This window comes from Oncorhynchus mykiss, chromosome 24 (genome assembly GCF_057628025.1).
Source record: "Oncorhynchus mykiss isolate SJ-2025 chromosome 24, ASM5762802v1, whole genome shotgun sequence".
In the NCBI taxonomy this organism is placed as follows: Eukaryota; Metazoa; Chordata; class Actinopteri; order Salmoniformes; family Salmonidae; genus Oncorhynchus; species Oncorhynchus mykiss.
The window spans coordinates 27,271,998-27,295,897 of NC_143045.1; the positions used below are offsets into that span (position 1 = coordinate 27,271,998).

General features: G+C 45.8%; 1 protein-coding gene across 1 annotated transcript; it reads left to right on the plus strand.

Annotated features, from left to right (window-relative positions):
* Positions 1–438: 438 nt before the first annotated feature.
* On the plus strand, positions 439–22,942 carry LOC110504089 (chordin). Its single transcript, XM_036961807.2, has 21 exons — positions 439–1,085; positions 3,772–3,875; positions 4,126–4,252; positions 5,873–6,019; positions 6,437–6,554; positions 6,681–6,768; positions 8,587–8,728; positions 10,678–10,815; positions 11,753–11,835; positions 14,031–14,178; positions 15,620–15,726; positions 15,885–16,164; positions 17,089–17,330; positions 17,560–17,673; positions 18,615–18,806; positions 19,033–19,126; positions 19,296–19,352; positions 20,148–20,251; positions 20,410–20,667; positions 21,132–21,225; positions 21,455–22,942. Exons 1-21 carry the CDS (start codon positions 926–928, stop codon positions 21,517–21,519), a joined length of 2,862 nt encoding a protein of 953 aa, XP_036817702.1. The 5' UTR covers positions 439–925; the 3' UTR covers positions 21,520–22,942.
* Positions 22,943–23,900: the final 958 nt, after the last annotated feature.

Below are 23,900 nucleotides of genomic sequence, written 5' to 3' on the forward strand. Positions count from 1 at the left end.
GTGGGAAGCATATTGCTAAACTTAAAACAAATGTAAATCAAGTGTTTTATTGTATGTCATTTTCACTTGTATAAAACAATGAGATAACATTTCCATAAACAAAATAATAAAGAATGTGAGTCGATATTGTCGATGACTTCAGCCATTCTTATTCAATGAGAACAGGCTACACAAATAGGCCACACAAACGTATGAATGTTCAGGTAGGAATGGTAGGTATTTGAAGCTGAAGTTAATATGGCCAAAATAAATAAAGTGTTAAATAAAAAAAGGGCATTCTGTGATAGAGGATCAACACAGATTGAAATACGTCGCCCGAGCTATTCAAACAATGTTCATTTGTTTCTGTTAAGTCACTTATGTCTGAACTCTAGAAGCAGTTGTATAAATACAGAACAGGCTGCACACACAGAAACCAACATTCCTCCCTAGCCTACTGTAGGCTACAGCCCTGCAGATTCCACTTTCCTTCATTAGGTGTTCACATTTTACATGGAATTAGTTTAGGGGTATAGGCTCTAAGACCCCTGTTGACCCCCCCTCCTAACCCCACCCACTCCTTTCCTTCTCACCCCTCCCTGACCGTGCCTGCTCCAAGTGTCCAGGGAAATTATAAAGTGGGAAGGGACCCGCACGGACGGGACATACGCTTCTGGGCTGGTACAGTCATTGCCTCGGAAAATCTCCAACCTCTGGTCACTTTCTCTGCTTCTCTCTGTTGCTTAACTTGGGAGTCTTTATTTCTGAATAGGAATAACTTCAAGACCATCAACAAATAGGCGACTTGAATGCTGACCTATTCCTGTTTATTTAGAGGAGGTTTATTACTGGAGTGACAACTTACGTTCACGTGAAAGCTTCTAAAATCGAAGGGAAGAAGTTTTCAAGAACAAAAAGGGAAAAGAGAAACCGGAGCCAGTTTGGGATGCTACCACTCGCCGGGATGCAGACTCGCCGCGCGCTGAGTTCCTTACTGTGCGTGATGAGTTGCGCGTGGCTGCACTCTGGACTGGCCTCACGGCATAAATCTCCCGTTCTGCCCATCCATTCGGAGAGGGAACCTTTACCATCCAAGGGCATGTCAGGTGAGCCAAGATGCTTCTTCTACTTCTTTTCAACCTAAATATCTGAATTCAATTAATGACCCCTGCTGCGTTTTGAATCCTGGCACGGGCATTTCAGCACTATAGACTAGTCTAGTGCTCGTTTGCTAATCTGCCAAATATACATTTGAATGTATAGCCTAATATGTCTATAGCTTTTTAAGACCGTCAGTAGATGATTACTTAAGCTACTACAGTCTATTCTTAGCCTATCATTTTGTCTAGCAAAGTTTGTCACTGCACAGCATCACCCTTATTATCAACCCAATCTTTTTGTTTGTTGTCTTCCTTAAATGTCCCATTGTTATGGTTACTTCATGAACAATTTTGCAGAAAACATCTTAATCATAACCACCGAGAATGCCATCTGGTTCATATGCAGGGCTTTAAACTGCTTGTTTTTAAAATGGTAAGAAATCAAGGGATTAGAGCAGTGTATTAACAACTGCCACTAATAACGTTTATCCAATTCTGGAAACTGTAATCAATGCAGTTCTTTAGTAGCCTTCTCTGGCTGTGCCAAGCAGTGATTTATATTGCAGTGAGTTGTGCGGGAAAGCATGGTGTTACGTCTAACTCTAACGCGACTGAACTGTTTAAAGTGTAGTCACTTAATGAAAGAATAATGCGAACCAGGTTGTTAGCCGCTACGGCAACCGCGCAATATCAAATCAACAGGAGTGAACTTGGCACCGGGGAGCCTCACCTCCAGGCTGCGGCGAACACCCATATGGAGCTAGGCAGGGGAGGGTTGTGGTGCAAACACTTGTTGCTGGGGCAATTGTTATGTAGGCTTTGTATAATGCAATACTTTTATTAATACTACTTTAACAATTATTTTGAAATACTCAAAACCTAATATATCAATTCGTTTCCATTACATAGGGTAGGGTACCAAAAGGGCAGTCCTTTTATTTCTCTTTCCAAATGGCTTGGTGTTTGTTGTGTGAATGGACTTATTTTTTTATTCATTTGAGGGTCCCCTGCACCATTTAAATGAAACAGGAGGCGTCGGTGAGCTCTGGAGCAATCCACCCAACATGTCCCAGCCGCGGAATCGATTATCTGTCAAACATCCACTGTCTGGCTGGGCAGAATCCTATTTTGACGTTCTGTCTGACGCCAATGTGGGAGTATACAGTCTTTCACTTCGCAGTGAACTGTCCAGTACATATCTCATTGGCAAGAGCATAGGCCTGGCTGTCCTATTGAAGTGTCTGGCAATGCCATGCAATCCTTTCTGTTCTACTAAATGTTTGGTTGATTGTTTCGAGCATAAATTGTGAATTAATTGTAGCCATTCGAAGAAAAAAACAATACAGCATCATAACATGTTGATCTCAGACTAGGCTATGTAATGGAGTGATATGTCACGTGAACTATGTAATGGAGTGATATGTCACGTGAACTATGTAATGGAGTGATATGTCACGTGAACTATGTAATGGAGTGATATGTCATGTGAACTATGTGATGGAGTGATATGTCACGTGAACTATGTAATGGAGTGATATGTCACGTGAACTACCTAATGGAGTGATATGCCATGTGAACTATGTAATGGAGTGATATGTCACGTGAACTATGTAATGGAGTGATATGTCACGTGAACTATGTGATGGAGTGATATGCCATGTGAACTATGTAATGGAGTGATATGTCACGTGAACTATGTAATGGAGTGATATGTCATGTGAACTATGTGATGGAGTGATATGCCATGTGAACTACCTAATGGAGTGATATGCCATGTGAACTATGTAATGGAGTGATATGTCACGTGAACTATGTGATGGAGTGATATGCCATGTGAACTACCTAATGGAGTGATATGCCATGTAAACTACGTAATGGAGTGATATGTCACGTGAACTATGTGATGGAGTGATATGCCATGTGAACTACCTAATGGAGTGATATGCCATGTGAACTACGTAATGGAGTGATATGTCACGTGAACTATGTAATGGAGTGATATGTCACGTGAACTACCTAATGGAGTGATATGCCATGTGAACTACCTAATGGAGTGATATGCCATGTGAACTATGTAATGGAGTGATATGCCATGTGAACTACCTAATGGAGTGATATGCCATGTGAACTACCTAATGGAGTGATATGTCACGTGAACTACCTAATGGAGTGATATGCCATGTGAACTACCTAATGGAGTGATATGCCATGTGAACTACCTAATGGAGTGATATGCCATGTGAACTACGTAATGGAGTGATATGTCACGTGAACTATGTAATGGAGTGATATGTCACGTGAACTATGTAATGGAGTGATATGCCACGTGAACTATGTAATGGAGTGATATGCCATGTGAACAATGTAATGGAGTGATATGTCACGTGAACTACCTAATGGAGTGATATGCCATGTGAACTACCTAATGGAGTGATATGCCATGTGAACTACCTAATGGAGTGATATGCCATGTGAACTACCTAATGGAGTGATATGCCATGTGAACTACGTAATGCCAGCATACTTCTGATTTAGAGTTCAACTAAAGTATACGAACGCCCCAACCTCAGTTCTTATTAACTTAAGCAATCTAAACAGAGGGATGTTACAGGCCACTCACCAGTTGTGTATGTGGACTCTACCAACTGCTAGTGTATTGTTGTCTTAATGGGTTCTTCTGGACTGATTGCAGGATGTTCATTCGGAGGAAGATTCTATTCTCTGGAGGACACTTGGCACCCTGACCTCGGGGAGCCGTTTGGCGTCATGCACTGTGTCCAATGTTACTGCGAGACAGTAAGTAACACCCTTCACAATAAGCCTAATAGAGTACATGTCAATCTTGGATAGTGGAGCCATTATGTAGGCCTATCAATGGACAGAAATTGGGCCTAAAATAACTAACAAATTAATTATGAATGAATCAATTACCATCTCCAGATCTTAGTGCCCCCAAAATGACCCCATTTAACAAATATCATCAGGCCTGTGTGATACAGTTTTGAGGTCGGAGGAGGAGTTGATGTTTCTTGTGTATTATTTTCAGCAAAGGGGTCGTAAGAGTAAGGTGTTGGGGAAGGTAAGCTGTAAGAACGTCAAGCGGGACTGTCCTGAGCCTAGCTGTGATGACCCAGTACTGCTACCTGGACAATGTTGCAAGACCTGCCCCAAAGGTAACCCCTACTAGCCTACTAACTGTCCCTATCACTATATAGACCTGCCCCAAAGGTAACCCCCACTAGCCTACTAACTGTCCCTATCACTATATAGACTTGCCCAAAGGTAACCCCTACTAGCCTACTAACTGTCCCTATCACTATATAGACTTGCCCAAAGGTAACCCCTACTAGCCTACTAATGATCTATCCTGCCCCATGTTTCCTGTTACCCCTCTCTCGCTCTCTCTAGGTCAGTTAGTTTCAACATTTCATTTATGTTGTTAGGCTGATTGGTAATCAGTAGCAGGTCTGGTCTCGGTTGTCTCTCCTACTTGACTGTGTCAAATAAGCTCATTCTCGCTCTCTCTTTATGAATTTATCTTATTCCCTCTTTGTCACTCCCCCATTCACTCAGACTCACAATCATGCGCACCCCCCGCTGCACACACACACACGCGCCTGCGCAAACATTCACTCACACATGTTGGGTCTTATTTTCTCCATAGTTATTCAGCAGTGTGTTTTGGTAATGGAAAGTTAAGGTAAAGCCCTGGGTTTCTCTGAGGTGTGGGCCCCCAGCACTGAGACAACATTGAGTGTGTTTGGGTTCATGTGGGAAAATGTTGAGAGTGTGTGTCGTGTTGGTGATTTTGTGAAAAGCTTGGGAGTGTGTTGTGGTTGTGTCTTTAGGAAAAGTATGAGTGTGTTTGTCTAAATGTTAAAAAGCTTTGAGTATGTTTGTCTAAGTGATGGAAAACGGGGTGTGCATGCACGCATGCTTGTGTGTGTGTGTGTGTGTGTGTGTATGTATATATATATATGTATATGTGTATGTATGTGTGTGTGTGTGTGTGTGTGTGTATATATATATATGTGTGTGTGTGTGTATCCTGGTGCACCTGAGGATACAGTATAGTGGAATGGAAGGAGGTGAGACTGACACTACACAGAAGCCCTAGAACATGCCCTATGGAGGGAGAGAGAGGGGGGAGAGAGAGAGAGAGAAATAAAGTGGAGCAGATAGTTTAGGAGTAAAGTGGATGACCTTGAAGAGAGAGGTCTGGACTCTTTGATGATGTGTGTGTGAGTAAGAGCCTGTCTGTCTCGTAGTGTGTGTTTTTCTCTCAGTATGCTTTTCAGTGTGTCTGAATATCAGTGTGTGTGAGGCGCTGAAATGTGCTCATGACATCAGGACACACAGTGGTTTAGAACAGCAGGTCATTGTTGGGATTGCACGTGAGTGTCACTCCCCCTCTGCTCCTCGGACTAAGAAACAAACCTTGCTACCGTGGCACCCAGACGAGCCAGGAGTGCTCCAACAAGTGATTGGAAGAGACACCTGGAGAGAGAGAGAGAAAGAGGAGAGACAGACAGAGAGGGTGGATAGAGAGAAATTAGAGAGGGAGAGAGACAGAGAGAATTAGGGAGGACAGAAAGAAGTCTTGGCATTTCAGAATTATTCCTCCCCTCTATTTCACCCTGTCACTCTTTCTAGCTGTTTCACTCATTCAACATTTGCTGTGATTCTCCTTACTTTATGCCTTCATGTTAAAGTAATGCCAACCTGTAGGTGTTGTGTAAATAGCCCACCGCCTCACACGCTGTGCCCCTGGGTGTTGTGTTGCACTTGTCCAGGCGAGGTGGACAGGAAGCAGGCGGAGGCAGTGTTTGATGGCTTCGAGTACTTCCAGGAGAAGGAGAAAGAGGATGACCTGCACAAGTCCTACAATGACCGCTCATACCTCAGCTCTGAGGACATTTCCTCTGGGGAGAGCCGCACTGGTGAGCATGCACACTCGACCACACAAACCCACTCATGCAAACACACATACTGTACACTCATGCATGGAAATACATCATTTACATTTAGTCATTAACATTTAATCACTTACGGTAGTTTTTAGGGTTAATTGCCTTGATCAAGGGCATATCAACAGACTTGGTCACCTAGTCGGCTCGGGGATTCGACCCAGCAACATTTCGATTACTGGCCCAATGCTCTTAACCGCTAGGCTACCTGACATGGAAACACACACACATATTATACATGCAGTACATGGATATACAGTACAAGGATATACAGTTTTCATATAAGGACACATTCTCTCACAGCCCCCGTAACAAGGAAATCATTCCTCCATTCAGTCATTCTGAATTACATATTTACTTAACTGTGTGTGTGTGTGTGTGTGTGTCCAGACTTTGTAGCAGTGTTGACGGGAGTGACAGGCTCCTGGTTACCCAGCTCCAGTGGTGTGGCCCGGGCACGCTTCTCTCTCACTAGAACCAGCCTGACCTTCTCCATCACCTACCAGAGGTAACACACACTGACAGAAAAACTAACAATAATCATGTGATAATCATTAGTAATGACTAGTCTCTAACTTGATCAAATGAAATTGTATCTTTCTCTCCTGTTCTCCCTCCCTCTCCCCTCTCCTAGGATTGAGCGACCAAGCAGGGTTGCCTTCCTTGATTCAGATGGAAACACTGCGTTTGAGTACAAGACCCCTATGAGAGACTCAGACATGGTAAGAGACTGGAACACTCTCTGTTCCTAGGTAGACATTTCCGCAATTTATGTTTTTGTTGTGTGTCTGTGTGTGTGTGAATGTGAGAAGACAGGGAGAGAAAGATGAAGCACCTCCATGATAAACTCACTCTCTCTGTGACTCTCCGGTCAAACTCTCACTGGCCCCGACATAATTCACCCTGCAATGATAAACACAGACGCTGCCACCAATACACAAACACACACACGCGCACGTACATACAGACACACACTCACACACTCACAGCATTGTCACAGCATTGCCTTATCATTGTCCGAATGTTGCTGAGGTAATCAGTTCTTGATTACTGTAAAATAACGCATGGAGCCATTCTCACAAACAGTTGATTTTATTGGGTCAAATGGAATGGTGCAACTGTTGGACTGAGAGGCACAAGGAACTGCCACAGTCACCTAACTTTACACAGAGTAAACACAGAGAAAGAGAAGGAGAAAGGAAGGTATAGTTTATTTAAGAGGGGAGCTGTGTGTGTGTGTGTGTCATCACCAGTGCACCATTTCCCGTCTCAAGCCAAATTACACACATAACATCATCACATTCAGTAACAACTTAAGTCAGGACCCCTGAATATAGGCCTAGAAAAAAATTTACTTATTTTTTTGACAAATGCCCCTATCAAGTGTCGAGTGCTAGAGGACCTTAGTGAAACTGCCCTGGGACGGCTAGGGGGAGGGTTTGTTGGCACAGATTATCTCGGGGGGTGGTATTTAGTGCGTGACATTACCCGTGCGAAGGAGACGGAGCACAATTATAATTAAAAGAGGAGATTATATCCTGGAGTCTGAACTATGAGGTGTGTGTCCGTAATCACATTTCTTACCCCTCTAAGGCAAATATTTTTCCCGGAGGTTTCGTTGTTTGAGTCCAGAGTCTCGACGGGCTGATCTTTTCCACAGATGGAACTGTGTGTGTTGCAGAGAAATTAAACAGCATATGCAGACTGTTTTGAGTCAGTTTGGAAGCTGTAACTATGGCAGAATACAACACACACACACTCAAACCCCAGCCTTGGCTAAGAACACACACACACACAAACACACACACACACACACACACACACACACACTCAAAACCCAGCCTTGGCTAAGAACACCACACACACACACACTCAAAACCCAGCCTTGGCTAAGAACACCACACACACACACACACACACACACACACACACACACACACTCAAAACCCAGCCTTGGCAAAGAACACCACACACACACGCACACACACACACTCAAAACCCAGCCTTGGCAAAGAACACCACACACACACACACACACACACACACACACACACACTCAAAACCCAGCCTTGGCTAAGAACACCACACACACACACACACACACACACTCAAAACCCAGCCTTGGCTAAGAACACCACACACACACACACACACTCAAAACCCAGCCTTGGCTAAGAACACCACACACACACACACACACACACACACACACACACACACACACACACACACACACACACACACACACACACACACACACACACACACACACACACACACACACACACACACACACACACACACACACACACACTCAAAACCCAGCCTTGGATAAGGACACCACACACACACACACACACACTCAAACCCCAGCCTTGGCTAAAAACACCACATTCACACACACACACACACTCAAACCCCAACCTTGGCTAAGAACACCACACACACACACACACAAACACACACACACACACACACTCTCAAACCCCAGCCTTGGCTAAGAACATGCGGCTGCAACTGTGTGTGTGTGTGTGTTTCAGATCTGCGGGGTGTGGAAGAATCTTCCCCAATCCCACGTGCGACAGCTACAGGCAGAACAACTTCGGGTTACTATGACAACAGCCACTGGTAGACGGGAGCAGATCGAAGGAAAGATCATCAAACACAGAGCACTGTTCGCAGGTGTGTGTTTGCGTGCACGTGCGTGCGTGTATTTGTGGGTGCATGAAAGTGTGTGTGTGTATCTGTTTAAATGTGGATAGAAGAAGACTCAATATTTCCATGACTTCAGATTTATGTACATACAGTTGAAGTCGTACGTTTACATACACCTTAGCCAAATACATTTAACTCAGTTTTTCACAATTCCTGACATTTAATCCTAGTAAAAATTCCCTGTCTTAGATCATGTGAAATGTCAGAATAATATGAGAGAGAATGATTTATTTCAGCTTTTATTTCTTTCATCACATTCCCAGTGGGTCAGAAGTTTACATACACTCAATTAGTATTTGGTAGCATTGCCGTTAAATTATTTAGCTTGGGTCAAACGTTTCGGGTAGCCTTCCACAAGCTTCCCACAATAAGTTGGGGGAATTTTGGTCCATTCCTCATGACAGAGCTGGTGTAACGGAGTTAGGTTTGTAGACCTCCTTGCTCACACACACTTTTTCAGTTCCGCCCACAAATATTCTGTAGGATTGAGGTCAGGGCTTTGTGTTGGCCACTCCAATACCATTACTTTGTTGTCCTTATGCCATTTTGCCACAACTTTGGAAGTATGCTTGGGGCCATTGTACATTTGTATGACCCATTTGCGACCAAGCTTTAACTTCCTGACTGATGTCTTGAGATGTTGCTTCAATATATCCACATAATTTCTCTTCCTCATGATGCCATATATTTTGTGAGGTGCACCAGCCCCCCCCCCTGCAGCAAAGCACCCCCACAACATTACGCTGCCACTCCTGTGCTTCACGGTTGAGATGGTGTTCTTCGGCTTGCAAGCTTCCCCCTTTTTCCTCCCAACTTAATGATGGTCATTATGGCCAAACAGTTCTCTTTTTGTTTCATCAGACCAGAGGATATTTCTCCAAAAAGTACCATCCCCATGTGCAGTTGCAAACCGTAGTCTGGCTTTTTAAAGGTGGTATTGGAGCAGTGGCTTCCTTGCTGAGTGGCCTTTCAGGTTATGTCGATATAGGACTCATTTTACTGTGGATATAGATACTTTTGTACCTGTTTCCTCCAGCATCTTAACAAGATCCTTTGCTGTTGTTCTGGGATTGATTTGCACTTTTCACACCAAAGTACATTTCTCTCTAGGAGACAGAACGCGTCTCCTTCCTGAGCGGTATGATGGCTGCGTGGTCCCATGGTGTTTATACTTACGTACTATTGTTTGTACAGATGAACATGGTACCTTCAGGTGTTTGTAAATTGCTCCCAAGGATGAACCAGACTTGTGGAGGTCTACAATTATTTTTCTGAGGTCTTGGCTGATTTCTTTTGATTTCCCCATGTTGTCAAGCAAAGAGGCACTGAGTTTGAAGGGAGGCCTTGAAATACATCCACAGGTACGCATCCAATTGACTCAAATTATGTCAATTAACCTACCAGAAGCTTCTAAAGCCGTGACATCATTTTCTGGAATTTTCCAAGCTGTTGAAAGGCACAGTCAACTTAGTGTATGTAAACTTCTGACCCACTGGAATTGTGATACAGTGAATTATAAGTGAAATAATCAGTCTGTAAACAATTGTTGGAAAAATGACTTGTCATGCACAAAGTAGACTTTCCAAAACTATAGTTTGTAACAAGACATTTGTGGAGTGGTTGAAAAACGGGTTTTAATGACTCCAACCTAAGTGGATGTAAACTTCTGACTTCAAATGTATGTGTACCGGTAACTGCCAAAATAAAGGAACCACTTGAGGAAGTGAGGGATACAATACATTTGTGTACATTTCAATGAGGACAAACATTCAGTAATGTATACAGATCATATTGTAAACAGTATCTGCATGAGAACACAGTGGATGGCCTTCATAACCAAATACAGTCAAAAAAAAGGTATGTGTGTATATCATGTGTGTTTATAATGTGAGTGTTATATCTGTGTGACCCCACAGAGACGTTCAGCTCCACTCTGACCTCAGAAAAAGAGCATTCTGGGATGGGAGGCATCGCCATGCTGACTCTGAGTGACACAGAGAACAACCTTCACTTCATCCTCATACTGCAGGGACTGATACAACCCAGACAGAGAGGTGAGAGGGGGAGGGAGGACTGATACAACACAGACAGAGAGGTGAGAGGGCGAGGGAGGACTGATACAACCCAGACAGAGAGGTGAGAGGGGGAGGGAGGACTGATACAACACAGACAGAGAGGTGAGAGGGGGAGAGAGGACTAATACAACACAGACAGAGGTGAGAGGGGGAGGGAGGACTGATAAAACACAGACAGAGGGGGAGAGAGAGGGATGGGGGAGGGAGGGAGGACTGATACAACACAGACAGATAGGTGAGAGGGTGAGAGAGAGGGATGGGGAGGGAGGACTCATACAACACAGACAGAGAGGTGAGAGGGGGAGAGAGATGGATGGGGGAGGGAGGGAGGACTGATACAACACAGACAGAGAGGTGAGAGGGGGAGAGAGGGATGGGGGAGGGAGGGATGACTGATACAACACAGACAGAGGGGGAGAGAGAGGGATGGGGGAGGGAGGACTGATACCTTCAGCCAAGAGACTACAGGTTGTTTTGGGACTAGGGAGTAGGTGCTAAAACAAGAAACTAGGGATTGTTTTTGGGACTAGGGAGTAGAGGCCAATATAAGTGATTTGGGGTTGTTTTGGGACTAGGGACTAGGGAGTACATTAAGGCATAAAACAAGAGACTATGGGTTGTTTTGGGACTAGGGAGTAGGGAGTACATTAAGGCATAAAACAAGAGACTATGGGTTGTTTTGGGACTAGGGACTAGGGAGTACCTTAAGGCATAAAACAAGAGACTATGGGTTGTTTTGGGACTAGAGAGTAGTGGCTAAGATAAGAGACTAGAGGTTGTTTAGGGACTGGGGACTAGGGAGTAAGTTAGGGGCTAAGACAAGAGACTATAAGTGGTTTTGGGACTAGGGAGTGCTGTGAGGCAGTGTGACATGGTTCTAAGTTTGTTCTGTGCTCTCTCTCTCTCGGACCTGTAGACTCCCCCCTGGTGCCCATCCGGGTACGACTGCAGTACAGCCAACATGTCCTGAGAGAGATCCATGCCAATGTCACCGCCTATGTATGTTATATAAACTACACACACACACTCTCTCTCTCTCTCTCTCTCTCTCTCTCTCTCTCGCTCTCTCTCTCTCTCTCTGGAGGGGGGTTGTAAGAGACAGATGTAGTGAGGAAGAGATGGAGGGATGAGACAGAAAGGAGAGAGTGAGGGAGAGATGGAGGATGAGAGACAGAAAGGAGAGTGAGGGAGAGATGGAGGATGAGAGACAGAAAGGAGAGAGTGAGGGAGAGAGAATGGGATGGCATGCACACTCCTCACACATGTCAGTGGTTAGTTGTCTGTGGAACCAGAAAGAGGGAGGAAGAGAGGGAGGGATAGAGGGAGGAGGAGGGATGAAAGGAGGGGTCTGTTTTTGATCTGGTGGGAATTATGTGAATCTGAGAGTTGATGTGCCCCTCTTTTTGTTTTACACCCACACACACATACACCAAATAGTCTTTACGTTACATGACCAAAAGTATTTGGACACCTGCTGGCCGAACATATCATTCCAAAATCATGGGCATTAATATGGAGTTGGTCCCCACTTTGCTACTATAACATCCTCCACTCTTCTGGAAAGGCTTTCCACTAGATGTTGGAACATCGCTGCTGGGATTTGCTTCCATTCACAAGAGCATTAGCGAGGCTGGGCACTGATGTTGGCCGATTAGGCCTGCTCACAGTCGGCGTTCCAATTTATCCTAAAGGTATTCGACGGGATTGAGGTCAGGGCTTTGTGCAGGCCAGTCAAGTTCTTCCACACTGATCTCGACAAACCATTTCTGTATTGACCTCGCTTTGTGCACTGGGGCATTGTCGTGCTGGAACAGGAAATGGTCTTTCCCATACTATTGCCACAAAGTTCGAAGCACAGAATTGTCTAGAATATCATTGTACACTGTAGCGTTAAGATTTCCCTTCACTTGAACTAAGGGGCCTAGCCTGAACCATGAAAAACATCCCTAGACCATTATTCCTCCACCAAACTTTACAGTTGGCACTATGCATTGGAGCAGGTATCGTTCTTCTGGCTTCCGTCAAACCCAGATGCGTCCATCGGACTGCCAGATGGTGAAGTGTGATTCATCACTACAGAGAATGCGTTTCCACTGCTCCAGAGTTCAATGGCTGCTAGCTTCACAACACTCCAGCCGACGCCTGGCGTGATCTTAGGCTTATGTGCGGCTGCTCGGCCATGGAAACTAATTTCATGAAGCTCCAGATGAACAGTTATTTTGCTGACGCTGCTTCCAGGATTTTCACACGCTTCATCCCTCGGCGGTCCTGTTCTATGAGCTTGTGTGGCCTACCACTTTGCGGCTGAACCGTTGTTGCTCCTCAACGTTTCCACTTCACAACAACAGCACTTACTGTTGACCGGGGCAGCTCTAGCAGGGCAGAAATTTGATGAACTGACTTGTTGAAAAGGTGGCATCCTATGACGGTACCACATTGAAAGTCACTGAGCTCTTCAGTAAGGCCATTCTACTGCCAATGTTTCTCTATGGATATTGCATGGCCATGTGCTTGATTTTATACACCTTTCAGCAACAGTGTGGCTGAAATAGCCAAATCCACTAATTTGAATGGTAGTGTGTGCTCTCCTCCCTTTCCTGCTCTTAATATATTACCATCCTTCTTTACTTTCCTTTCATCTCCAATCATGCTTTTTACTCTTCACATTTCTCAATCACTCCTTCCTTCCTCCTTTCCTTCCTTACCTTCCCTCCTGTCATTCCTCCATCCCTCCTTGTCTCCCTCTCTTGGCTCAATCCTGTCCCTGGATTTATTGTACATGGATATTTCTATTGAAATGGGCCCCGGGGTCATAAAAGTAATGTGTTCACCACAGTCATACACGTGTCACATTAATTCAACATTTTTCAAATAACTTTCCAATCTCTGTTTATCTAAAGTTCTGGTGGTTGGAAGGATATGAAAGTGGGTGCATTGTGTGAGATATTAACCCCAAAGCAAGCCATATTTCTGGCGTGTCTAAGGCCTGTGTGTGTGTGTGTGTGTGTGTGTGTGGTGGGGGGGGGGGTTGTTGACAGAGAGAGTGTGTTCTTGTGACATAATGAGTGTGTTTCAGTGTCTGTCTGTGTGTGTTTGAGTAGAATGACTTTGTGAGTTTATCTATTTATTATTTGTGTGTTTGTTTCTGATAAGTCTGACGATGTATCACCATTTCCCCAACGTTCTCCCTTTAGGACCCAGACTTTGCTGAGGTACTGACAGACCTGAACAGTCGGGAGCTCTTCTGGTTGTCAAGGGGCCAGCTGGTGATCGCCGTAGAAACCGAGGGCCCGGACCCCAGACACATCTCTGGCTTCATCACCGGCAGGAAGTCATGTGACAGTAAGTGCCACGTCCCTTTATGTAGAACAACCAATCAATCAATCAGCCCACAGTCAGTCACTCAGACAGGTGACATGTTGATTCGATTAAGTTACTCGAGTCGCTCAACATCAAACAATCAACCTTCATTCATCTTCTGTCATCCCATCACACCTGAAATGAGAGACAGAGACCTAGGAGGAATGTGTTTTGTCTTTCAGTTCACTTGTTCCCCTTCTGTTCCTCCATGGCTGTTTTAGCAATTCTCTCTCTTCTATACATACTCCTTTCTTTCAAGTCTTATCACTGAAGTAAAACCATGTTTCTAGCCCCACTGTTTGACTTGGTGGTCCACCAAGACTGGGAGAGGAGGTGTGTGTCGTAGACAAAGTCTGAGACAATTCAGTGCACACATGTTCCATTCAAGCGACTCTAATGCAAACATACTTATATACTTAGATCCCCCCACACACACTCACACACACATTGTCTTTTTCATACGCACACACACACTTGTGTGTACACACACACACACACACACACACACACACACACACACACACACACTGGGCGATGCCAAGGTCACAGTCTGCTGGACCTCACTCTCCATACTGGTGTTCCAGCTCCATGATTAACAGGTTGACGTTATGTGTGAAGAATTCAACCCAAAACACTCGTTTCACTCTCTCCTTACATCTCTTTCTCTCGCTCGCTCGCTCTCTCTCTCTTGCTCTCTCTCTCTCTCTCTGCCTGTCTCTCTTGTTCTGTTCTTTTTCTGTCTTGAACTCCTTCCCCTCTATCACTCCCATTCTGTATTTTTTTGAGTAGTTTTCTCCCTTCTTTTCTCTTCTCTCCTTCTCTATTTGTCTTTCCCTGTCTGTCTTCTAAGCCCCTTGGTGTTCAACAAGGGTTACCTCATCCCACGATTTAACCTTGGGTTAGAGTGTGCATGTGTTGGGGGGTACACCACTTAAGCTAGAATTCTCTCTTTTGAGATGACACACACTTACCCTCACCCCAAAGTTCTGTGTGGACGGGTTGTGCTCTATTCCGTTCCCTGTGATTGTCCCCTTTGGTGGAGTGATGACATGGGGTGTGTGTGTGTGTGTGTGTGTGTGTGTGTCGTTCTACAGTGGAGACGTGAGAGAATGTGTTCTGGCCCTCTCTCGGCTCCCCCCTGTCTGGCTCTCCAGACTAACATGGTGAATTATAACACGACAGAGAGCATTGCCTCATCTCGCATGCAAGAGCTGCCTCATCACACACAGATTAGTCTGTAGTAGTCTGGGTCTGGGGTTGAAATGGAAAGGGGACAATGTTTTGAGATCAGAGTCAGGGAGACCCTACTCATACTCACTCTCTCATCATCCTCTCTCGTTCCACCTTCAATTTGCTTTATGGAAACATGAAGAAAAAAAAAATCTCTGTTTCTGTCCTACACTCCCTCTCTTTCTCTCTCCAGCCATCCAGAGTGTCATGTCCAGTGGTGATGCATTGACAGCAGGGAAGACAGGTGGTGTGGGATCAGCATTCTTTCATCTCCATGACAACGGCACCCTGGACTACCAAGTATGGATCTGAACTGAATTTAATTGATTTTAAATAACTGAATCAAATGGAATTGTACTGTCACTATTTACATATCTGAACTGAACCACCAAACCAACCCATATCCACCAAACCAACCCATATCCACCAAACCAACCCATATCCTGCTCTGTCCACAGGTCCAGATAGCGGGGTTATCCAGTGAAGTGGTGGGTCTGACCATCGAGCTAAAGCCTCGGCGGCGCAGTAAGCGCTCCGTGCTGTATGACCTAGCTCCAGAGTTCGACAGGCCCAGCGGGCGAGCGACGGGAAGCTGGAGTCGTCTGGAGGCGCGTCACATCCACATGCTGCTGCAGAACGAACTGTTCATCAACGTGGCTACGGCACACAGCCAGGAGGGGGAGCTACGCGGACAGATCAGAGGCCTGCTCTACAGCGGTCTGGAGGCACCCAGACATGGTGAGTCACTGACCTCAGTCCAGAGCAGAAACTAGGGCTGAATCCTAAATCAACCCCCTTTGTCTCGCTCCTTCATTTGTGCATTCGCTCATCCATTCGTGAATTGTTTTTGAGTTTGCGCAATTTCACACTAGAATGGAGTCGCGCATAATTATGAGCCACCTGTGTTTGTGTTTGACACAGGTAACAGATGAAATACCTCCCAAATGACATGTTTAACTGTGACTGTTATCTTATAAAATGACAGGGGATTTTTTTCTCATTTGAATTTCATGTCCATTTTATTTTCTAAATGTGGAACATGAATTGCATCATTCAAGTCAAGAGTATATCCCGAACCTGTGTCACAGCCGGCCGCTACCGGTAGACCCATGAGAAAATTGGCCCAGCGCTGTCTAGATTACGTGAGGGTTTGGCCGGCAGGGATGTCCTTGTCCCATCGTGCTCTAGCGACTCCTTCGGGTGGCCAGGCGCATGCACGTTGACATGGTCGCCGGGTGTACAGTGTTTCCTCCAACACATTGGTCCGGCTGGCTTCGGGGTTAAGTGGGCATTGTGTCAAGAAGCAGTGCGGCTTGGTGGGGTTGTGTTAGTACAGTATGTCCTGAAGTTGATTGAGCCCCTCACCACTCTTGAAATTACCCTTTGAGTTTTGTTAGTAACACGTGACAATGGAAGGCCCTCCGAGCGATTTGGTAGTGGACTGGTTGAGGATTCACCATAGAGAAACTCAAATACACTTAGGTTGAGTAAATGCATAGTTCAGGGATGGAAAACTCCAGTCCTCTAGACTAGAGACAGTCCACAGAGGCACCTTTATAAAGTATCTGAAAGAAAAACATTAATCCCAATTTGAGATTATTCTCTTTAACTCTAGTATTTTCCTTTTCATTCATATTTAAATCTCACCCTTTCCTTCCCTAGAGATCCCTATCCCTCTGGCAGGCCAGTTTGTGGCCCCTCCAGTCCTGACCAGTGCTGGGGGCCATGCCTGGGTGTCTGTGGATGAGCGCTGTCACCTCCATTATGAGATCGTGGTGGCAGGCCTCAGCAAAGCTGATGACCTCACCGTCAGCGCCCACCTTCATGGATTTGCCGAAATCGGAGAGCTTGGCGAGAGCAGCACCAATCACAAGAGACTGCTGACAGGGTTCTACGGTTCTCAGGTAGGCAGAGGGAGACACATGAATAATCAGACACACAACTTCGTCATGACAGTATGATATAGATCATGTATACATACAGCAGAATCTTATTCCATTCTCTCTCTCTCTCTCTCTCTCTCTTCTCTCCTCTCCTCTCCTCTCCTCTCCTCTCCTCTCCTCTCCTCTCCTCTCCTCTCCTCTCCTCTCCTCTCCTCTCCTCTCCTCTCCTCTCCTCTCCTCTCTCTCTCAGGCCCAGGGTGTGTTGAAGGACATCAGTGTAGAGTTGTTGCGTCACCTGGACAGAGGGACAGCCTTCATTCAGGTCAGCACCAAGGTCAACACCAGAGGAGAGATACGTGGACGGGTGAGTAGGACCACAACCAGAACTCAACCACTTAACAACCAGAACTCAACCACTTAACAACCAGAACTCAACCACTTAACAACCGTTATTCAACCACTCTAAAATCCTAACACAGTGCACATCTCAACCTCAACCGTAGCTCGATCCACACTCCTCACACTCTCAATCCACACTCTTCAGTTTGATCATGCATTACTGGAATATATTGAGGATTATAGAGATGGAGCGATAACAGGTGGAGGAGAGGAGGGAGGGAACCGAGGCTCCTTAGGGCCCTAGTCAGCTGAGTGTTTGTGTGTGTGTGTGATTGCTCACTTAGCCAGTGTGGGCCACTCACTGGCAGGTGGTCTTGTGTTTTTAGAGACATTTTGTTGAAAAGTAAAAGTTTGTGAGGACACACACACAAACACATCGTTACACGCTAACATATCTGCAGGTGGCTTGGTTTATGATTTTGTCTTAGCTGCCAGGGATTAGAATGGAAGAAAGAAACGTGTGAGAACACACACACACACACACACACACACACACACACACACACACACACACAGTAAGGTCCGGTAGTTTTAATAGCAAACAGGTCTGACACATAAACAGCCATCTGACGTGGAGCCGTAGAGACATGGGCGGAAAGCTGGCTGAACGCTCCATTTAGGACTAATTTACAAGTACACTTTATAACAAGGCACAAGGGAGGTTTGTCCAACAAATCACTGAAATCCTAACCTCTGTCTTCCCCCCTCTCTCCCTACTTCCTCCTCCTTGTACTCTATCTCTTGGTCCCTTCTCTTATTATCCTATTCTCATGCTCACCCCTTTTCTGCCCCTCTCTATCTATGTCCCTTTCTCAAGCTCGTCCCCTCTCTTTTTTTCTCTCTCTATCACCCCCCTTTCCATTCTGCTCTCTCTTCCTCCCTCCTTCTGTTTTTCTCTCCCTACAGGTCCATGTGCCTAACAACTGTGAGTTTGGGACAAGGGGTGAGGTGGAGGTGGCTGAGTTTGATGGCCTGTTTGTGCATGATCCTGAGGAACTAAAGAAAGACCCCCACACCTGTTTCTTCGAGAGTCAACACCATGCCCACGGCTCACTCTGGACCCCCAACTACAACAACTGTTTCACCTGCAGCTGTCAGGTAGGACTGTTCAAACTACAACCACTAGGGCGGCGCTATAGCTACGCATTCAATTAACTGCTGGTTTCCCAGACACTGATTAAGTCTAGTCCTGAACTAAGAAGCCCTTTCCATGGAGAATCTAGAAGTATAGTTTCTACTTCTATATTGAGTGACTTTGTGTCTAACCACTCTCTCTCTTCTTCTGTCCATTTTCTCTTCCCTCATCTCTCTGTTCTCCCTGTAGAAGCGCACAGTGATCTGTGACCCGGTCATCTGTCCAGTCCTCACCTGTTCTCGCACCATCCAACCTGAGGACAAGTGCTGCCCCGTGTGTCTCGGTGAGTGTGTGTGTATGAGTGTGTGTGTTGCTATGTTTGAATAGGATTGTGTGCTTGAGTGTGTTTTCCTTATTCTTGAGAGGACTTACTATTGACATTTCACCACATTACAGTCGTAAAGTTGTGAAATAATACTTTCCTGTGTCCGTTACCCCTGTCTGTCCTTTAGAGAGGAAAGACCCCAAGAACATGAAGACTCCAGAGAGGCTAGATGAGCATCCAGAAGGTTCTGAACCATCTCTCTGTCTGACTGTCACTCCTCTTTCTTTCTCGCTTTCTCCATCTGTCTGTTCCTCTGTCTCTCCCTGCCAGGAGGCACTCGTTCTGTCTCTCTACATCACCCTCCCTCCTCTGCTTCTGTCTGTTCCATCTGTTTCTCCCTGCCAGGAGGCACTCGTTCTGTCTCTCTACATCACCCTCCCTCCTCTGCTTCTGTCTGTTCCTCCATCTCTCCCTGCCAGGAGGCACTCGTTCTGTCAGGTCTCTCTACATCACCCTCCCTCCTCTCCTTCTGTCTGTTCCCTCTGTTTCTCCCTGCCAGGAGGCACTCGTTCTGTCTCTCTACATCACCCTCCCTCCTCTCCTTCTGTCTTTTCCTCTATCTCTCCCTGCCAGGAGGCACTCGTTCTGTCTCTCTACATCACCCTCCCTCCTCTCCTTCTGTCTGTTCCCTCTGTTTTTCCCTACCAGGAGGCACTCGTTCTGTCTCTCTACATCACCCTCCCTCCTCTTCTTCTGTCTGTTCCCTCTGTTTCTCCCTGCCAGGAGGCACTCGTTCTGTCTCTCTACATCACCCTCCCTCCTCTCCTTCTGTCTGTTCCTCTATCTCTCCCTGCCAGGTGGCATTCGTTCTGTCTCTCTACATCACCCTCCCTCCTCTCCATCTGTCTGTTCCCTCTGTCTCTTTGTGCCAACAGATACGTTTTACCTCTGAGATTGATATCCATTTCTAATGCTAAGAGTGTCCTCTATTTCTCTCATCCCTCTGAACCCCCCTGTACTCACTCACTCACTCACTCAGGTTGTTACTTTGAGGGGGACCAGAAGATGCATGCTCCTGGGTCAACATGGCATCCATTCGTCCCTCCATTTGGCTACATCAAGTGTGCCCTTTGCACCTGCAAGGTAGGCCTCTAGGTTACTTCTTCACAGCTAGGATGATGTAAGTCGATAAGTGATGCTAACAAAACATCATTCAGAAACATAATCTTTCTGCAGCTTCCTAGAATTGAACGTAAATTACGCCAATTTCCTATTGTGTCCTTCCTCCTCTACTCCTGTAGGGGGCGACAGGCGAGGTGCACTGTGAGAAGGTGACGTGTCCAGCCCTGACCTGCAGTCGTCCGGTACGCCGTAGCCCCTCAGACTGCTGTAAGGAATGTCCGGAGGAAGACAAACCCCTCTTGGTGCACGCTGACATGATGCAGGCAGACGGAACGCGTCACTGCAAGTTTGGGAAGAACTTCTACCAGAACAGTGACAACTGGCACCCCCGTGTACCCCTGATGGGAGAGATGAAGTGTATCACCTGCTGGTGTGACGTGAGTATTACAGGGAGTCGGGGACAAGTCTTTTACAAAATACAGACACTTAAGAGTGAGTTTGGACCTGTTGCCAAGCAACACAACTCAAGACAAAAAAGCTTCAGACTGTTGGACCTAAACCCCATAGAACAAAAAGGAAAAAGACACTGTAGAACTCCCTCTGTTTCAGTAAACCTTTAGAAAAAAAACTGAGACTCAACGTTTCTTCTGACTGAAGAAGTTTTCAGACTTTGTTGGGCTTCATAGCTGTCGGGATGGTCCATACCCCTTGTCTGGTCCATACCCCTTGAGGAAACATTCCAGTGTCAGTGTGGGGAACTCTGGGATTTGGAGTTGAGAAGCGTGGAGCATTTTCTGGTTTCACAGCATTGTGAGAAGCATTCCTAATGTACCTCCCTCGGTCTCTCTCTCCCTCCCTCCCTCCCTCCTTTCTTTCTCTTTCTTTCTCCCCCTCTCTCCAGCATGGTGTGACTAAGTGTCAGAGGAAACAGTGTCCAGTCCTGACCTGTAGTAACATCACCCGCCGGGAGGGCATGTGCTGTCCTGAGTGCCAAGGTAACAAGCACACACAAACATACACCATCCTCCCTCATGCTCCCTAGCCAGAGCATCCAAGCACACACAAACATACACCCTCCTCCCTCATGCTCCCTAGCCAGAGCATCCAAGGACACATGCTTGAAATAGCGAGACATGCTCTCAATCCTGATGACATGCTTTCAAACAGTGATGATTCATGTAGTAATCATATATTCATTCATATTGGATTGTCTCTTTTGTTTAGATTCCAAAGAGGAAGAGGAGGAGCTGATGAAAGTTCCGGAAAAGAAGAACAGCTGGAGACACTGAGCTGAGATCCCCTCTCCACCCGCATCCCCCACTTCTACCCCCCCCCCCCCCCTCTCTCTACCTACCCCCTCATGGGCAGACCTAGACCTGCACACTGGGTCAGCTAACACCCCCTAAAATCAAGACTCCTATAACCCTCCAGCCCCAACCCACAAACCCCCCTGTCCACTCCCACCCCTTAGTCAGCCTAAGGATTGTAACGAAGGAAGGAAAGACAAACAGAGGAAAAGAAAGAGAAGCACTGAGGTGTCATGGAAAGAAGGGAACAAGACGAGATCTGAAGTGGACCAACCACAGCTACTGCAGCAGTGTCTTTTGACTGGTTCCTCCTTTGAAATGTGTTATTTTTGTTTTGTTTTCAGTTCTTTTGTCTCCCCGTGATGAATTCTGACCGCCCTTTCAAAAATCACACACAATTACCCTTCATATTCGAATACAACAAGGTTTGCTTAGTTGTTAAAATGGATGTGTTGGTAATCTTTGCATCACCACACATATGTCCTGTCATCCCATCCAGTCAGCATCACACATACGTCCTGTCATCCCATCCAGTCAGCACCACACATACGTCCTGTCATCCCATCCAGTCAGCACCACACATACGTCCTGTCATCCCATCCAGTCAGCACCACATATGTCCTGTCATCCCATCCAGTCAGCACCACACATACGTCCTGTCATCCCATCCAGTCAGCACCACACATACGTCCTGTCATCCCATCCAGTCAGCACCACACATACGTCCTGTCATCCCATCCAGTCAGCACCACATATGTCCTGTCATCCCATCCAGTCAGCACCACACATACGTCCTGTCATCCCATCCAGTCAGCACCACACATATGTCCTGTCATCCCATCCAGTCAGCACCACATATGTCCTGTCATCCCATCCAGTCAGCACCACACATACGTCCTGTCATCACATCCAGTCAGCACCACATATGTCCTGTCATCCCATCCAGTCAGCACCACACATATGTCCTGTCATCACATCCAGTCAGCACCACATATGTCCTGTCATCCCATCCAGTCAGCACCACACATATGTCCTGTCATCCCATCCAGTCAGCACCACACATACGTCCTGTCATCCCATCCAGTCAGCACCACATATGTCCTGTCATCCCATCCACCACTAGAACTCTTCCCTTGGAAAAGCATAACACACCCAAGTATCTATTCTAATTGCTCACTGAAGAGATTAGAATATACAGTAACTTTACATAAACATTTGATTTATTTGCAGCTCTGAGTCTGGTACCATTGACCTGTATTGCACCTCTTCATGTGGTTGTCTGTTTCTCATTTCAGTAATATGTCTAATTATTTTAAAATACTTTGTATTAGTGTTGTTATTTTTCTGAATTTTGCTTGTATTTATTGAACGTTTGAAGGAAAAAATTAAAGTTGTTTGTAAGAAATCGTCTTTTCACAATTTAGTTGAAACCATGACCTTTTCCACTCTCCTCCTCCTCTTCTCTCTTTATCTTAATCTCTATCTCTCTTTCATTTCTTCTCTCCACTCTTCCATTTCCCGTTTCAACTGGTTCCACTTTCCTTCTCCTAACTTTATTTGTCTCTCTCTCTCTACATACTGTATATGTATGAACACTTATCTCCCTCTGATCTGTCTGTTTTCTCTCCCTCTGATCTGTCTGTTTTCTCTCCCTCTGATCTGTCTGTTTTGTCTCCCTCTGATCTGTCTGTTTTCTCTCCCTCTGATCTGTCTGTTTTCTCTCCCTCTGATCTGTCTGTTTTCTCTCCCTCTGATCTGTCTGTTTTCTCTCCCTCTGATCTGTCTGTTTTCTCTCCCTCTGATCTGTCTGTTTTCTCTCCCTCTGATCTGTCTGTTTTCTCCCCCTCTGATGTGTCTGTTTTCTCTCCCTCTGATCTGTCTGTTTTATCTCCCTCTGTGTCTGTTTTCTCTCCCTCTGATCTGTCTGTTTTCTCTCCCTCTGATCTGTCTGTTTTGTCTCCCTCTGATCTGTCTGTTTTCTTTCCTTCTCCTCCCTCGTTCTGTCCAGCTGGATTTGAGGAATGGTGAAATGTGACAAACAGACGTAGCTCCCCTCTCTCTCTCTCCCTCTCCACCCTTCATCAGATGGCACTCTTTATTTTCCTCTCCTCCGTTCCATAGACATACACCACATGTGTTCTACAGCACCCTCAATGCACTCTGCCCCTGATGGACGGACACACACACACACACACACACACACACACACACACACACACACACACACACACACACACACACACACACACACACACACACACACACACACACACACACACAATGACTCAGCCAAAGGACAGACAGACTGAAACATAAACACACACTCTGCCCCTGAAGAAGGAGAACACACACGTGCACACAGG

Coding starts and splice junctions, on each gene's coding strand:
- LOC110504089 (XM_036961807.2), top strand. CDS start 926: ATGCTACCACTCGCCGGGATGCAGACTCGCCGCGCGCTGAGTTCCTTA. Junction 15,727..15,884: donor ACGGCACCCTGGACTACCAA/GTATGGATCTGA, acceptor CTCTGTCCACAG/GTCCAGATAGCGGGGTTATC. Junction 21,226..21,454: donor GTGCTGTCCTGAGTGCCAAG/GTAACAAGCACA, acceptor TCTTTTGTTTAG/ATTCCAAAGAGGAAGAGGAG.